General features: G+C 41.4%; 6 protein-coding genes across 6 annotated transcripts; 3 read left to right on the top strand and 3 right to left on the bottom strand.

Annotated features, from left to right (window-relative positions):
* Positions 1 to 1,145: 1,145 nt before the first annotated feature.
* On the top strand, positions 1,146 to 3,147 carry Bfra_004932 (putative scf e3 ubiquitin ligase complex f-box protein grra protein; the record flags this gene model as incomplete). The annotated part of the gene is made up of 4 exons (XM_037335322.1): positions 1,146 to 1,895; positions 1,944 to 2,663; positions 2,713 to 2,824; positions 2,873 to 3,147. The coding sequence occupies 4 exons, from the start codon at positions 1,146 to 1,148 to the stop codon at positions 3,145 to 3,147; spliced, it is 1,857 nt and encodes a 618-aa protein (XP_037192417.1).
* Positions 3,148 to 4,739: 1,592 nt separating this feature from the next.
* On the top strand, positions 4,740 to 5,414 carry Bfra_004931 (putative glucose-repressible protein; the record flags this gene model as incomplete). The annotated part of the gene is made up of 4 exons (XM_037335321.1): positions 4,740 to 4,762; positions 4,863 to 4,933; positions 5,005 to 5,090; positions 5,376 to 5,414. 4 exons carry the CDS (start codon positions 4,740 to 4,742, stop codon positions 5,412 to 5,414), a joined length of 219 nt encoding a protein of 72 aa, XP_037192416.1.
* A 907-nt stretch (positions 5,415 to 6,321) lies between these two features.
* Bfra_004930 (uncharacterized protein) lies at positions 6,322 to 8,062 on the bottom strand (the record flags this gene model as incomplete). Its single annotated transcript, XM_037335320.1, has 3 exons — positions 6,322 to 6,799; positions 6,938 to 7,409; positions 7,750 to 8,062. 3 exons carry the CDS (start codon positions 8,060 to 8,062, stop codon positions 6,322 to 6,324), a joined length of 1,263 nt encoding a protein of 420 aa, XP_037192415.1.
* A 2,559-nt stretch (positions 8,063 to 10,621) lies between these two features.
* Bfra_004929 (uncharacterized protein) lies at positions 10,622 to 11,482 on the bottom strand (the record flags this gene model as incomplete). The annotated part of the gene is made up of 1 exon (XM_037335319.1): positions 10,622 to 11,482. One exon carries the CDS (start codon positions 11,480 to 11,482, stop codon positions 10,622 to 10,624), a length of 861 nt encoding a protein of 286 aa, XP_037192414.1.
* Positions 11,483 to 12,253: 771 nt separating this feature from the next.
* Positions 12,254 to 13,273, bottom strand: Bfra_004928 (putative 2-dehydropantoate 2- protein; the record flags this gene model as incomplete). Its single annotated transcript, XM_037335318.1, has 1 exon — positions 12,254 to 13,273. One exon carries the CDS (start codon positions 13,271 to 13,273, stop codon positions 12,254 to 12,256), a length of 1,020 nt encoding a protein of 339 aa, XP_037192413.1.
* A 1,077-nt stretch (positions 13,274 to 14,350) lies between these two features.
* Bfra_004927 (putative atp-binding cassette sub-family f member 2 protein) lies at positions 14,351 to 16,615 on the top strand (the record flags this gene model as incomplete). The annotated part of the gene is made up of 3 exons (XM_037335317.1): positions 14,351 to 14,971; positions 15,024 to 16,165; positions 16,216 to 16,615. The coding sequence occupies 3 exons, from the start codon at positions 14,351 to 14,353 to the stop codon at positions 16,340 to 16,342; spliced, it is 1,890 nt and encodes a 629-aa protein (XP_037192412.1). The 3' UTR covers positions 16,343 to 16,615.
* Positions 16,616 to 16,821: the final 206 nt, after the last annotated feature.

Below are 16,821 nucleotides of genomic sequence, written 5' to 3'. Positions count from 1 at the left end.
GATTATCTTTCCTATTGCTCTCCATAAGCGGGTATCTAGTTTATAGATGACGCTCCGCTAGTTCTTCAGATACTACTTATATAGATACTACCTATATAGATACATAGATAACGCTCCGCTAGCCCTCCGGGGGCCACTGCCGTGGAGGCAGACTATTTGGATAAATAGAAATCACAATGTTCGATCAATAAAACTTTGACGAATTAAAGGTCTAATCGTTCTAGATGTTATTCACATCTAAGTCTATAAATAGATTTGGATATGTTTTTGATAGGATGATATGCACCTTGAATAGTTTTCATCACTTCAAGGAGTTTGAATGTAGATGATTTGATGATTGTTTTTCTGATTGAATCAATTTGTAATTGTTGAGGTATCAGGTTCCTCTGTAGATGAGATGAGAGAGATATTAATATCTTCAATGAATCGTTTTAATAGACAGAATCGAAGAATCGAACAATCGTTGTCGTTCGCCAGCCAAAGAAAGATTCTTATATATCAATTGTATTGCTTACTAAGGACTGTACCAACACACACATTTGATCCATCACTCTCTCCCTTATCAAGCTTCTTGCCTCAAACCACAATCCCACCAAACCCTCCAAGCCCTCCAAACACATATTTACCCTGCAAAGCACAACATCCAGAACGGAACTTCTTCCTGCAACCAAGAGCCAATGCAAAATCTAAGCCAAAGCCTCCAAAACTTAAAACATTAAATAAGAAGAACACAACTCGATCAAATATTGCTTGTTCCCATCGCTCAATTTCCCTGGAAACAAAATTGATAAATAAAGTACAACCTCCCCAACAAATACCTTTCAGAATTCAAATCTTTCGGGGAAAAGGGATTCAACTTTGTCATTCATAATTATTCCCAGAAATCTACGAAATTCGCGACATTTTTATTCTCCCTTACATACCCAAAACCCTGGGAAAATCTTCCATGATATCGACGAGGCTGAGCAACCCACAATTGTCAGCAACCTCCTCATTTCACCCCTTTGAACGACATTGGTCTCGATATCGATTTATCAACTGCCTCAAAACGTAGCGCCAAATCTAGAAAAGCATCCCGGCTATCGTTCCATCACTGCTTCCCACTTCAGGTACTTCGACTACATCATTTCCCTTCATTCATCACGATGAAGGGTCGACCCACGATGCCTCTCATCAACTCCGGTTTTCCATCTCGTGCGACTCCTGACATAGGTGATGATTCGCATTCATCTACAAGTAATTCCCCCGCGCGTGCCGATTACGAAGAATCCGATTTCTTCGCTGGAAACAACGATTCACAATCTTCAATCGGCGTACCAACTTTTCAAGATATGGCTGTCACAGAGACATGTATATCCGCATCCAATAGACTGCCCGCAGAAGTTCTCATCAACATATTCGCAAAACTTACCCATCCAAACGACATTTTATCTTGCATGCGAGTATGTAAGAAATGGGCTAGGAACAGTGTGGATTTATTATGGCATCGACCGGCATGTTCGACATTTCCGAAACTCGGGCACATCTGCAACACACTCACCTTGGAAAATCCCTACTTCGCATATCGAGATTTCATCAAAAGATTAAATTTGGCTGTTTTAGCAGATCGCGTCAGTGACGGAACTGTTCGACCTCTTTCCGTATGCACAAAGGTGGAAAGATTAACATTGACCAACTGCGAGGGTATCTCAGATAGTGGATTGACCGAGTTAATTACCGATAACAGTCACTTACTTGCTCTGGATATTTCTGGAGTGAAACAAATTACCGACACTTCCATGTTCATTTTGGCGGAGCATTGTCGTCGATTACAAGGTCTAAACATATCGCAGTGCGTTGGAATTACTTCAGAATCGATGGTGAAAGTGGCGGAGAGTTGTCATCACCTCAAACGGGTAAGTTACCTGAAATTGATGTAAAATTCATACTGACATGACTTTCAGCTCAAATTGAATGAATGTGAGCAACTAGACGACAGGGCTATCATGGCGTTTGCTCAAAATTGTCGTAACATTCTCGAAATCGATCTCCACCAATGTAAAAATATTGGAAACGACCCAGTAACTAATCTCATCACACATGGAAATGCTCTCCGGGAACTTCGATTGGCAAATTGTGAATTGATTACCGATTTGGCATTCCTTAACCTACCTCATAAAGCGACATATGATCATTTACGGATATTGGATCTTACAAGTTGTCATCGACTCACAGATGCTGCTGTTGAGAAGATTATAGCTGTTGCTCCAAGATTAAGGAATTTAGTCTTCGCAAAATGTAGACTCTTGACGGACCATGCCGTTCATTCCATTAGCAGGCTGGGAAAGAATCTTCACTACCTTCATCTTGGACATTGTGGACAAATTACTGATGCTGCTGTCATTAAACTTGTTCAAGCATGCAATCGGATTCGTTATATCGACCTAGGTTGTTGTGTTCACCTCACAGATTTATCCGTCACAAAGCTAGCTACTCTTCCTAAACTAAGGCGTATCGGGTTGGTCAAGTGTGTAAATATCACCGATGAAAGTGTTATAGCATTAGCCGTCGCACAAAAACAACGACAATTAGCTCACCGAGGACATCATATCGATGAACCAGCCTATAATGGGAGTTGTCTCGAAAGAGTACATCTTAGCTATTGTGCTAATTTAACACTCCAAGTAAGTGGGAAACAACTGTGCATGAGGCTTTGTACTAACAAAATTACAGAGTATAATATTACTACTTAAAAATTGTTCGAAATTAACACATCTGAGTTTGACTGGTGTTCACGCTTTTCTTCGAAGTGATCTCGAACAATTTTGTAGAGAGGCTCCCGCAGGTAAGTTATTTACTTTATGCTTCCCTTCAATTTATTGACACAACTCAGAATTTACCGAACATCAACGTAATGTATTTTGTGTCTTTTCTGGACCTGGTGTGAATGGTCTACGCAATTTTTTAACTCGAGATTTGACTATGGAGTTGAATCAGGTAGCTCCTGAGGACGAAGGAGTCCTTTCTATTGAAGATGTTACGAATTCACAACAGCCTCTAGGGGCTCAAGATGACCAGATAATGTCTGGAATGATGAATGCCACTGCATTAAGTCCCGATGAAAATGACGGTGATGACGACGAGGTATTGGATGCAGTATTTCCTTGATACTCATTCGATTTACCACGTAATCCAGTATCTTATAGCACTTCATAAGCTATCACTTTAAGGATATTAGACATACGATACACTCTAAATAGAGGTCAGGGAACGTACATCGGTATATCCAATCATTGGGAAATGGAGTTAAGGAGTGGGCAAGGAATAATTAATGGACGTACATACCCAATTAATTACGAATCGTCTTTCGCATATCAGTCTGTTTTCGGAAGGGAATGAATGAATGAATACATGGAGGTTGTCTTCATGGTACATAGATATCTTTTCAACAAGCGAGGGCGCGACGGGATTGTAAAGGCGTAGTATTTGTATATACGCATTTCTTGGCGCTTTGGGTGATGATGAATCGTGGATTTGATGGAAGGCTTTTTGTTTTTTTGCGAAGGTGGGTGCAATATGGAATGATTGGTTGGGTGGATGGGATGGAATGGGATGGAATGGGCTTTATATGAGGGCATGGGTGGAGGTACAGTTCTATTACATCAATCAATCAATCAATCAATCGTTTCGCGAGTGGTTTACCTCGAGATTCGCTAGTATTGTAGATGGTATTGATCAAGTGGGACATTTGTGTCTAGATAAAAGACGTACTGATCCGATGAGTGGTGATATAATTCCCAACTCATTAATGGATGTTTAGATTTTTATCTGGACAGGTAATTGTGATGGCTCGAGTGGAATTGAGTGGATGGGTGGATAGTAATATGGTATGGTAGAAGTACCTAGTAGAATATGATATTATGCTATTGATTCAGTTTATTTCTATTCAACGTGATGATATGATAGGTACTTGTTTGATTCTTTTAACTTTTAACTTTCTTTTATCTTTAATCTTTTATCCTTTCTTTGAAAAATCTTGAAAGAGAGGTGTGTGGCTGACGGTCTGTCAGGGGGGTACGTCATTTGTGTGTGGTCTTGTGGTCTTGTGGTCTTGTGGTCTGGATTTTGGGATTTGTATGGGATTTGGGATCTAGAGCAGGGAAAGAAGGAGAGAAGGATAGAGGTGAGGGAAAGAGGGAATGGGGATTGGGGGGAGTAGGGAAGGTGGGTTGGGGAGATTTGGTTTGGTAAGTGGGTGGGAGGTAGGTATATAAAGACTTGGATATCTCTCTCTTTCTTCCTTCCTTTCTTTCTTTCTGAACGAGGATTCTCTTTGAGATTCGATACATGTCAAACTTACATACATAAGACACCTACCCAGATCCAGAACGAACATACAAATCAAAAATACATACATAATTTGCGGCTACTTACAATTAAGCATTACCGGAAAGTGCATATCTATGAGTTCGGTAGTTGTCTGTGTTGGACTTGGATTCATCGACGCGAGACTTGGAACTTCAAAGTCCTGAAGGTGAAAATTGGAAATCGGAAGAGATTAGAAGAGATTATCAAGGAAATTCAGATTTGTGGATAGTTGAATATGCATTCTATTAAGTTCGTTGCTCTTTCTTTTTTTTTTTTTTTTTTTTAAAAAAAAAAGGGTTTGGATTGGAAAGGGGAGTTGAGATTTGAGATTTGAGATGAGGATCTGGATCTGGATCTGGATGTACTTGTAGTTTTGGTTTTGAGATTTGGTTATGCTTGAAGTTCAAGATTATGTGTATGGAATGGGTTGTTGCTATTGTAGAGTTCTGGATGGAAAGAATGGAAAGGATGAAAAGATTGAGAATATACTGATTCGGTGTGCTTGCTCTGTGTAGGAACGCCTCGAATTATGTTGCGGAAAAGACGAAGGCTGGGGGAAAGGAGAGTAGTAAGGAGATGAATAAGAGTGAGTTCTATTTTCATTCTTAGCATTAGGAGTGAAATTACCAGGCTAATAGGGTTGCGTGTTAGGTATAGCAAAGGATCGTAATATGCCAATTAGTACTCGTGTGCATGCGGCTGTGAAGGCGGTGGGTGATAAGATTGAGAAACATGGTCATGATGTATGGATTCCTTTTTTCTTTTTCTCGAGTGCTTCTTGTTGGGTAGTGAAGATGAGACTGTGGTGTTTGGAGAGTTGGTGAGGTGTTTTTATGAGGGAAGGTTGTTTTTAGTGATGGTGTGGGTGATGGTGTGGGTGGAGTGGATGGTTAGGGGCAAGGGAAATGAGAGTGAGAGCGAGGGAAAAGGGGGTTTGGGCTTTGGGTTCTGGGACGATGGGAGAGGAGAAAAGAGGCATAAAAGAGAGTGAGGGTGAAATACATAAGCTAACAACTTTGGGATGATAGGCAAAAGCGTCATATCATAAGGAAGTCGTCAAGCATTAACGGTCTAAATTGGGAGTTTACGGGGTTGAAGGGAGCTTTAGCGAACGGTGCGAACGGTGGGGTCTTTGTATTGGAGAGACAGTGTAGGATTGAGCTGAGACGTGAGTTGAGTCTCTGATTAGGAAAGTGAAAGAGGGTAGCTGGTCTGAATGAATGATGTGAGCTGTAGCGCTATACCTGGAGTTGATATCTTGGGGACTGGAAGTTCATTGTTAGATCCGGAGTGGCGAATTAATTGTCTTTTCAAATTGCTTGTTGATTTCTATCTATCAACTCAACTTTTGTCTATATCGACTAGTCAATTCAAGTGAATACTGTGGCTTTAAAAATGCAGGTACAACTCATTAAAGCATTGTATATTGAGGTTTTCCTTTTAAATTTATATTTTGAATTTTTGGGGGGTTTTTTCTTCTCAAAATTCAAAGAAAACTAATAAACAAACATTTTTTTCCTTCTTCCCCCCCCCCCCCCCCCTCCTACCTCATTCTTTCTTATACTACAAGGGTAACAATAAATTCATGTTACTGTAATATCAATCTAATTATTGACAAAATTCACACGTAAATCTATATTCGAGATCTACACTTTAGTTAGATCAGATGCCAAGCGTTGGGGAGTTCAAGTGGACCTACCATCTGTGTAGCTTCATTTCATTTCAGTCTCGAGTTTCATTTCGTGAGCATCCACCCATCAAACCTTTCCTGTAAACACCCGCTTGCCCTTCTCTTAGACTCCCCATTTCACAAACGCCAAACAGATGACTAAAGTCGACCAAGTCCAAAATTCCGTTGCGATATTCAAATATCTTCATTGTACGTGTACGTGTGGTCAATGGACTACAGTAGTACAGACTCTAAAACCTTCCAAACGTCAAAGCGCTCAACTCATATATTCAAGTCTCCATATCTTAGACTGACTGCCAAGGCGTCACATCCAAGATAGGGTCCATGTCCAAGATGGGCTTCATAGTAAAGATGATCTTGCCGGCCCTTTCAAAAAGTTTTTGAACGCCGGCATAAACATTTCGAGTGACTTGAATGGGTGCTCCCCTGGGATCCCAGTGGATATAAACACCCTTCTCTAGATGAAGAAAGCATCTCCCATCTCCTCTCATTGGGGCTTTGACTTTTTGTCCCTGGTTTTGGGAAATGGAGTTTTCAGACCCGCGTTTTTCTGGATATAAAGGTAGAGACGAAGACGAAGAAGACGGTAAGACTTTTCCACTGGTAAACTCAAATGGTATTTCACCTTCGGATTCTACGTCGAAAAAATCTTTACCCATGAATACTTCTGCGTGTTCATGGTCTCGGGCAATTGCGGAGCCATTCAGACCTACAGCATCCCCTAAAGCACATACTTGAAATTCTAATCCATGCCAGAATTGACTGTTGCCAGAATGTTCATGTTCTTTTATGTAGTCTTAAAAATCCTTTTCTAGTTGCACCCCGTGATTCAATCTGTAGTTGAAATGAGTCTGGATTCCAACGATAGGCAGTCCGGATTTGTTCCTATCCCCCCAAAACTGATTGTGTATTGGTGCATCAACCGGGCTCATGATAATCCTCCGGACAGAAGGATAGAGTGGTAAGAGATGATGCTCGTTTGTTTCCCATCCATCCTTTCGCCCAGGTACATTGCTATGATTGTGCCAATTGAGCTGAAATAAGTAGATTGCAGTGTTTCTTTCACCAAGAAGGATATATTGGATACTGGAAATCTGTGGGCAGCACTGGGTAATGAAATTCCACATATCTTTGCTTGCAATATTCTTCTCCTTATCTGCAGGGAGATCTCCCGGTTCCTCAATACGCACAAGAGCATTCCTTGCACTGTCAACTTCTAAGACGACGAGATTCTCGTTAATATCGGGATCTTCCGAATGATAGCCATTACCTCTATCAGAGATCAAGAGTCCAGAGCCTTCAACTACCTCATATCTCCCATCATTTCCCGGTGGCTTCCACAATGGACGATACTCGATGCTGGAAGTATATGCTATTGACCTTAGCTTTGAGATGTTATGGTCCAATCCCAAATCGCCATTGACCAAGGAAAAAAGTACGGGATCCATAATCAAAGTCTCGCGATCCATGCAGATAAAACCACGAACAACAACGTAGAATCATCTCCCATTCGAATTCAAATAATATTTGTGCTCGTGTGGTATCATATGGGATCGAGCCGGGTAACGAGCCGCGAGGCTTACACATTGTGTATTTCTGCAGTGACCAAAAACGTGCGGCTTCACTCCCAATTTGACTTCCCATTCATGCGATATATAATTGGACCTCGGATATGATATAGCTTTGCTGCCAGATTGCACGCTATTCCTGACAGGCACATCGAAGGGGCGATTTCTCGGGCTGAGTCTTGTCTCCTCGGTAGAGGTCATCCCCATTTTCGTAGAAACAGAATTGCAAATTGAACTGTCCCCATGTGTCGGGACGGTTGAGAAATTGATGGATCTGTGCCCGTGTGCTCGTTGATGACATGTGGATGATACGTGGTTCGGGTAAACTGTATTTCCAGATTTTGGCTCGGATTTCGTTTGGGAGGTCCATAGAGCGGTTGAATGATGGTTCGGCTTCTTGTTGTACAAGAGGGAGCTGGATTGCTATGTCTTCTGATAGGTCCATGGAGTCGGTCATTTTGTGTTGTTGTTGTTGTGGTGGTGGTTATTGGGAAAGGAGATTTTGATTCGAGGTTTGATATTATATTGATGTACTTGTTTAGTATGATGATATGAGATCGGGTGATGTTGAAAGTATGATGTCGAAGATGGTTGAAGATCCAGAGATATGTTGATATGTTGAATAATATGAATATATCAGAGGTAAGATAAGATATCCGAAGGTGAGAGAATCGGGTGATATTGAGAGTGTGAGATCAAAAATAGTTGGAGTGCCCGAGATATTTTTGTTTTCTGGTATATGTTGTATATTGGCATCCTGTGTGTAGATCACTACACGTGGGTTTTTATGATTTCTAGGATTGAGAAAGAATGATACTGTAATGAGATTTCTATGGGGCAAAGCTACCAAAGCTCTCCAGGAGGAAATCATATAATCGATATTCGAGTTACAAAAGTCAATCACGAGCAGATTCCACAACGCAGGGTAAAATCTCACAAAACCTCATAAACTCTCCCCACAAATCCCAAAATCCTCAACATCTCATACAAGGTCTCACAAATCCCCCCAAAACAAACCAATACATCTCATCTCCCACACCATATCACCCCTACAAAAATTCGTCGTGCACTTAAAGTTAAAGTTCTTCGGTTAACGCTAGTATTTAGGGGATGGGATAGTAGCGAGCTAGAAGTTTTAGCCCCCTTTAAAGTTTCCAAATTTATCAATCACGTAAAAGACTAATTACTTTAGAGCTTTAAGAGATCGTTATTATAGATAGATTATGATCTCTCTTTTCTGGAGAGGGATGGGTATTGTGAAGGTGCTCGGAGCATATGTGCGAAGAGTATGTGTGAAGAGCATGTGTGAAGAGATGAGATTTAAAGATGAAGTACTTTGTGGTTTAGTGGTGTTCTGGGATTTTTTTACGGTAGTGATGTTGTGGAATTCTGACTGGTAGATATGAAGATATATCTCTTTATGGGAAGGCGCGATGATGGATCACGATTCGTATTATCTGGTTGTTTGCTATCGAACATACATTTCACATGTCATACCAGAGCCTATTTAATGAGAATCTAATCAATCTTTTTCTCTTGCGTTTTTTTATACATACTTCTCTCTCACTATAATAGCCCGTTAATAAAGAGAACGAGATGAACACTTCCTTTTTCTCTCCATACCTACCACAGCTGTCGACCACTGTTTTTTAGTAGTAGAGAACTCATAATCCATAAGTTTCAAATTTTAAAATACCCTCCCTATAAGTTATAACCACATATGATCATATCCATGAACTTTCGTCACGCGTTATCCCATCCGCATTCAAAATATGATACCCATCGAATCTAGCGACAAACCTACGGTGGTCTTTACATCATTGTTCTCTCGCAGTATATCAGTTCTTGAAGCAGGTCAGTGAGAAGATTCCAGGCTTTCATTTCTCTTGTGGGCGTAACTATGTCTGTTACATTCAATGATGATCTGAAGAGAAGCACACGAAAATACCAATACCAATTTACAAAGACGCGGGAAGAAACACAATCTAGATATCCAGGGTACTCATCTTCGAGACAGACGAGAGTCAAGCCTTCGCTCTCCAAGATCGAGGGAAATACCAATCGTCGATACATGAATTGAGTTACTTTGGACGTTTAGAGTACATTCAATCCTCGAGATGCATTCCGACCTTGAGACGATTTCAAAACTAGAGGTAGATCAAATCTTTAAAACAACTTCCTCCTAACAGCATTACAGCACCAAGCACCACATGAGCATTTCCACTTCTACCTCCACGATCCCATAATCAGACCATCGCGACTGTAGAAATCTAAGCAAATTTGCCTGCACAATTCGAAGAAGAAATATTTTCACAGTTATCAAATCGAACTAAATATGATGCATGTAATCTACAAAAGTGATATGATACAACATACATGATGAAATAAAGCATTTAGATTTAGAAATCACAGCTTTTGGATTTTAAACATGATATCTCAATACAAATCATCCTACTTGATTTTCTTTCAGGGAACTCCCAACCGCAAGGTCTCCGGTGTACATCTGTGTAGAATTTTAATGTTATGTGGCTTGATACAAATGGTGTGGAAGAATCAAGATTTCCAAAGATAATTGGAAAGTTTTGGATCGGGTATGGTCCGCTTCTCTAGCCAACATAAATACCGAACTCGCAGTGACTATAGCGTGTTGAATTATCCGGATCAGCAGAATATAAATGAATGTTTGACTTCACTGTGTGAAAGGTTGAATAGATACTTGGAAGCCTTTCTTTTAGGGGCCGAGGATTTTGATTATGGCGCCCAAGAATATTTTGTTTAAAGTGCACCCCAAATAATCGGAAATCCAGGCGATATACACAGATAGGATCCTTTCGCGCTTTCAAGCTGCATGAAAACTGTTTGAATATTGCAATTGATATTAAACAGCGAAGGTGCCGAAGAGGTGACCTAATATTGTTAACCCACGTGTGCAAATGTGAGATTATTTACAAAGCTCCTTTCCCCCATCTCCACCTGCCTCTCCCCGTACTCCCCTATTTTCTCATTTCATTTCATCTCACCTCCCCGCTCGCTCTTCCCCTTCATGATCATCCAGACTCCTGTTAGCCTCCAATTCTCTTATCCTCTCTGAGCGTCTCGGCTTAACATAAACCTCATACCCATCCCTCTGATCTTCCACCCTCCATCCCATCTCCTTATTCCCCAACTCCACACATTCATACGTAAAGTCTTCTCCCCACTTCTCCTTCCACCTCGTATTCAGAATCTTGATCTTCTGATCCCACCTAAAACATCCCTCCTTCAGCTCCAATCTTTTCAAATTACTCAAGCGGGAAATCATCTCCGTCGTGCTTTTGAATAGACAAGGTTCTCCTAGCATCAGAAACTTGAGCTTTTCCTCCATCTTAGCAATATCGAGACCTCGAGATAACGGGGTTTGGAAACACTTCAGCATTTGTAAACTTCCTTGAAATAGTTTGGCCGCGCGATCAGATTGTATGTATAGAGTATCCTTGTCCCAATTAAAGTATATCGAATTTCTCAAACAATGTGCGAATTCGAGTCCATATTCCTTGCAGGCAGCTTCTCTCGCCATGATGTTAACATGTAAAAGCGCCGGCAAAGTAGTCTTTACAACGAGCTTTGCACTTTTGTATTTGCCCCCGTACTTCTCTCCTGCGTACCATTCCCGAGTCCATTTATCAGGTTCATCAACGAGAATCTCGACGGCCTTGAGAGAGATGATCCGGCCTTTGGGAAGAGCTTCTTTGAAAATCATGTTTTGTAGCTCAGGGGCTAGCTTTGCGAATTGATGAAACGTTGCCTTTTGATTCATGGGACGTCGAGGTCGGACGTAGTTAGACATTTCGGTGGATTTGGGATTATTCTCGAGAAGATGTTGGCATGGTTGATTCATGATTTAGATGGAAGCGGGATACTCGCAGATGATGAGATCGATGAGCTGTTGTTTTAAAGATCGAGGGATCTATATTGCCAAGCAGATAAAGAGGACCTCGAGAGTGTCTATCAATCAAATGTTAGAAATAAAGTGTTGTAACGAGTCTTTCCAGTGCCTTTCCATCAGGTGGATAAAAAAGAATGGTAAAGACTAGAATGTAGTAATCCTTCGTAGGAAACTCCAAAACTTACCAAATGATATGACGGCGATCTTTCAAAAAGGATGCCAGGTCGATTTTGCGCCGACTTGTGAAGTTGAAGATGATCCCATCTTAAAACTGATCTCCACGTTTAAGTAAAACGAGAGGGTTGACACGTTCGCGCCGTATTTTATTATTCTCAGCGCGAATTGGAAAGCGCTCAGCCGCTTCCCTCTAATCTCTATCCCTCTAATCTCTAATCACATGTACAGCCTTGTGCAGGGCTGAGAGCCCGTGAAAGTCATGGATCAATCTTGGGGAATTCTTTGATGAAAATGTGTGTAGGCGACTTAACCTAGGTAGCCTCGCGGTTTGCTCTTGCCCTTTGAGCCGATTTGTGCTTTACATTCTCAGTGGAGTTCAATGGTGGCTCGATCAGGTGAATGTTCAATCTTCATGTCTTGGCGAATGTACGAGCAACTATCAAACAGCCAATAAGATAATAACAATGGAGGAGACAGACATTCAATGTTCTTTTGTGATCACAATTTACCTAGTATGTATCCATGGTGCATATCTAGAATCGCCTTCTACTTTGCAGCTACCGCGAGAATGTCTGCAACCATCCTCATATTCACAGGACACTCAATACCCAACTCTTGTGCTCTTCTTACAATGTATCCATTAATATAATGAATTTCTGTTTCGCTGCCCTTACTGACATCTTGAAGCATAGAACTTCTATTTTGTGAAGTGGCTGAAGCAACATTCAAAATGGCGCTTCGCAAGCTTTCTCTTGAAAACCTTTCTTTCAAGCCCGGAATTTCTTGAAGTTCTGGAAGTGAACAGAAGACTTGACTGATTTCGGATACTAAACCGTCAAAGTCACTTCTCATACCTCCGACCATGGAAGGTTCCACAAGCATACCATTTAAACAATCGTTCAAGGCAGTGAGAGGATTTATTACTGCATTTACAGCCAATTTTTGCAATTGGAGGAGTTTGAATTCGTCCCAAGGAACTTCACTCGCGCCGAGAAGTTTAGAGTCAATGACTTGTTGCAAGAGATAGCTTCCATGAGAATTCTTCTCATTACCAACTCCTGGATTTCCAATAATGACGGAACCATGCCCAGCAAAGACCGCTGTGAAGTCGTCTGTTCGATAAACACCATGAGATGCTATACCAAATGAATAATGTGGTCTTTCTTTAGGATTTGGGAAGACTCTCTTATTGACTTCTTCGACCACCCCCATACCATTGTGTATGAAGATTATAGTTGACAAAGGGGTCAATCGATGTTTGAGCATGGAAAGTGCCTCAGCCGTTTTGTGAGATTTTGTGGTGACTATCAGATTGGATATACACTTAATATCTAGGGGGCTTGGAAGATCATCCATGCATACAAGCTCTGCATTATATTGGCCCTCCCAATTCCAAACGCCATCATAATGAATCCCAATCTTTAGTCCTTTGACTTTAGCTATTTCATATAGATTCGGGCGATGGAGTAACAATGTGAGAGGAGGGGGATTTGGTTTCGTTGCTAATGAGTGCGCAAAGAGCTTTCCCAGATTTCCGAGACCCAAGATGTGTATGGTAGGATCCATTCCCGAGGAATTTGCATTTTTGGAATGATGATGTTGTGAATTGGTTTTCTGTCGAGTAGATTGTATGGAGGGAGACAATATACATCTGTGGGTTCTTTTGAAACCTGGGAGTTTACAATTTTTGAGATAGGAGGGGAACATGGCATCGTTCTCACGATTAGTTGTCACAGACAAATCATGATGTTGTTGATCTATATGATGACTAATTTATCTGCACAGTTGGTGCTCAAAGGTGACCATATTTCCTTCTTGTTGATAAACTTTCAAGATTATGTATGCTTTCTCTACACCAATCAGATGGAAACGTGAGTAGGCACTCTACATAATAGGTAAGCCGTGCCATTAAGAGTGAAACAGTGATCCAAGAGTGATGGCGAGAGAATTGAAATTTTGTGCTCTGCAGATTGAAGCTCGACCAGTCAACAGTGTGGCAATCAACGAGAAAGCCCTTGGCACGTGACCTTATCCACTCGCTATCTACGTCAGATTATTTTTAGCCTATCGCCTTGGAATGTGAAATTAGAGAGACCTGACTGGTGGATTGGGTGGAAGAAAAGATTATGGGGGAGTGTATTTAAAATAATTTGTACTGGCAGATGTACTGTACAAACTTCACTAGGAACAAAGATTGAGGGAGGCCGGCCGTACGTAAAACAAATCAATTGATATATTTTTACTACATTATGCCCAGTCACTGAAATGCTTTACAACTTCATTTCGATACAACTCTTTCTTCAGTATGGATAAATGTATATCCTAAAGATCAGAATAAAAGTCGGCGATTACGACTGTGAGCTTGAAATCGATATTCCCTGGTGAATTCACTCCATATTGATAAATACACACTCAGAAATTACTAACTTCCTCCCCAATCCAGGTGGCACTAACTCAATCGATAATGAAAAAGCCTTGAAGTGTTAGTGTAAGAAAAAACCCCACCAAAAGATTTCTCCCCACCATCATTACGATCATCCTGAAAAAAAGGTCAACTCGATAAAAAAAAGAAAGAAAGAAATCAAAGAATTTCTTCCTTCACCAATCGATTATTATCACGATAACTTCAAATAATTAATCAACATGGTTTCAGCATCAAAAGCCGCTCGTGATGCGAAGAGAGCCGCCGAAGGAAAGCCAGCAAAGAAGACTGTTGCTTCCAAATCAAAGGCTGGCTCCAAGGCTGCATCTGGTACCACAACACCTGGCGAATTAGCCGTCGACGCTGATGGAAATGTTCTCCCTGATGAGGAGCAACCTGCGACAAAGGATATGGATGAAGTCAAGAGATTGGCAGCACAGATGGATAAACATGGTCTCTCTGATCGTGTCACAACTGGTGTTCTCAGTTCCCTCAAGCAAAGTCGTGACGTTAAGATTACCTCCGCATCGCTAGTTTTCCACGGTCGTGTCCTTTTGAACGATACAACCATGGAACTTACATACGGACGTCGTTATGGTCTCTTGGGAGAGAACGGTTGCGGAAAGTCTACTCTTCTCAAGGCTATTGATATGCGCGAATACCCTGTCCCAGATCACGTCGATATCTACTTATTAAACGAGGGTGCTCCTCCTAGTGAGTTGGGTGCCTTGGAATGGGTCGTCAGAGAAGCAGAGAATGAGATGAAGAGACTCGATGACGAAGCTGAGCGTTTGTTGGAAGAAGAAGGACCAGAATCTCCAGTTCTTTTGGATCTCTACGAGGTAAGATTTTTCAAAGATAAGAGATACTGTGTACTTTGCTAACGGAAAATAGCGTATGGATACCATGGATCCATCTACTTTCTCGACTCGTGCATCCCTCATTTTGACTGGTCTCGGTTTCAACAAGGTCACTATCCACAAGAAGACCAAGGATATGTCTGGAGGATGGCGTATGCGTGTCGCTCTGGCTAAAGCTCTTTTCGTCAAGCCTTCCCTTCTCCTTCTCGATGACCCTACTGCACATTTGGATTTGGAAGCCTGCGTGTGGTTGGAAGAATACTTGAAGAAGTGGGACCGAACTCTTATCCTTGTTTCTCATTCTATGGATTTCCTCAACGGTGTCTGCTCCAACATGATCGATATGCGCTCAAGACAACTCATCTACTATGGTGGTAACTACGATTCTTATGCCAAGACTAGATACGAACAAGAAGTCAACCAAATGAAGGCCTACCAAAAGCAACAAGATGAAATTGTTCACATTAAGAAATTCATCGCCTCAGCTGGTACATATGCCAACTTGGTCAGACAAGCCAAATCTAGACAAAAGATTTTGGACAAGATGGAGGCCGATGGTTTCATTCAAAAGGTTGAGGAAGATCGTGTCTTCACTTTCAGATTCGCAGATGTTGAGAAGCTCCCACCACCAGTTTTGTCTTTCGATGATGTTACTTTCTCATACTCCGGTGATTCCAAGGATGATCTCTACAGAAACCTCGACCTCGGTGTTGACATGGACTCCCGTACTGCTCTCGTCGGACCTAACGGTGTTGGTAAATCTACCCTTCTCCGTCTTATGACCGGAAAGCTTTCTCCTACTGGAGGAACTGTTTCTCGTCACACACATTTGAAGATGGGTGTTTACTCTCAACATTCTTCTGAGCAATTGGATCTCACCAAGTCCGCATTGGACTTTGTCAGAGATAAGTATGCTTCCAAGAGTCAAGATTACCAATACTGGCGTCAACAACTCGGAAAGTACGGTCTCAGTGGTGAATCACAAACCGCATTGATGGGTACTCTTTCCGAAGGACAAAAGTCCAGAATTGTTTTTGCTTTGTTGGCTATCGATGGACCAAACATGTTATTGTTGGATGAACCTACCAACGGTTTGGATATTCCTACCATTGACAGTTTGGCTGATGCTATCAATGCTTTCACCGGTGGTGTTGTTGTTGTTTCTCACGATTTCAGGTAAGCATTTTTGATACAGGTTGAACGAAACATATGCTAATTATACGCAGATTACTCGACAAGATTGCCAAGGACATTATGGTTTGCGAGAACCAAACCATCAAGAGATGGGATGGTACTATCGCCGAGTACAAGAACCACTTGAGAAAGAAGATGGTTTCTGCAGGTGCCGTTTAAAGTGACTATATATTAACCAAATTCCGTACAATATTCAGTCCAAAAACAAAAGTTTGATTGATGCATCTACGGACGACTACACATATGGGGTGGCATTCACCAAGGGATATCCCTCTCATGACCCGAAATTGAGGAGGCCGCGGAGGGATTAGGGCGGTGCATGATTTGATGAAACACCGCTTTCTTTTGGTGGGATAGAATGCGAGTCTGTTTTTTAGATGGCGTTAATTCGGTGCAGAATTTACTGGAGAGAATGAAACATTTATTACATAATTTTGTCGCGTTGATGGTTGAAGAGTGATGTGAATATCTTGTGATTGTAATTTTCCTATGATGGGGAGATGTTGACTTGAGTCTTTGATTTGTGAGTGATAGGGCTGAGATGTATGGCCCAGATAGCTGCCTACGCAATCTCTCGTATTCAACACTGGACAATGAACGGATCAAAGATCAGAGGAAAGTGAAGGAATGGAATGAGG

Source organism: Botrytis fragariae (genome assembly GCF_013461495.1).
Source record: "Botrytis fragariae strain BVB16 chromosome Unknown tig00000054, whole genome shotgun sequence".
NCBI lineage: Eukaryota > Fungi > Ascomycota > Leotiomycetes > Helotiales > Sclerotiniaceae > Botrytis > Botrytis fragariae.
Note: the sequence above shows the minus strand (reverse complement) of the source record. Positions and strands in the feature narration are given on the sequence as shown.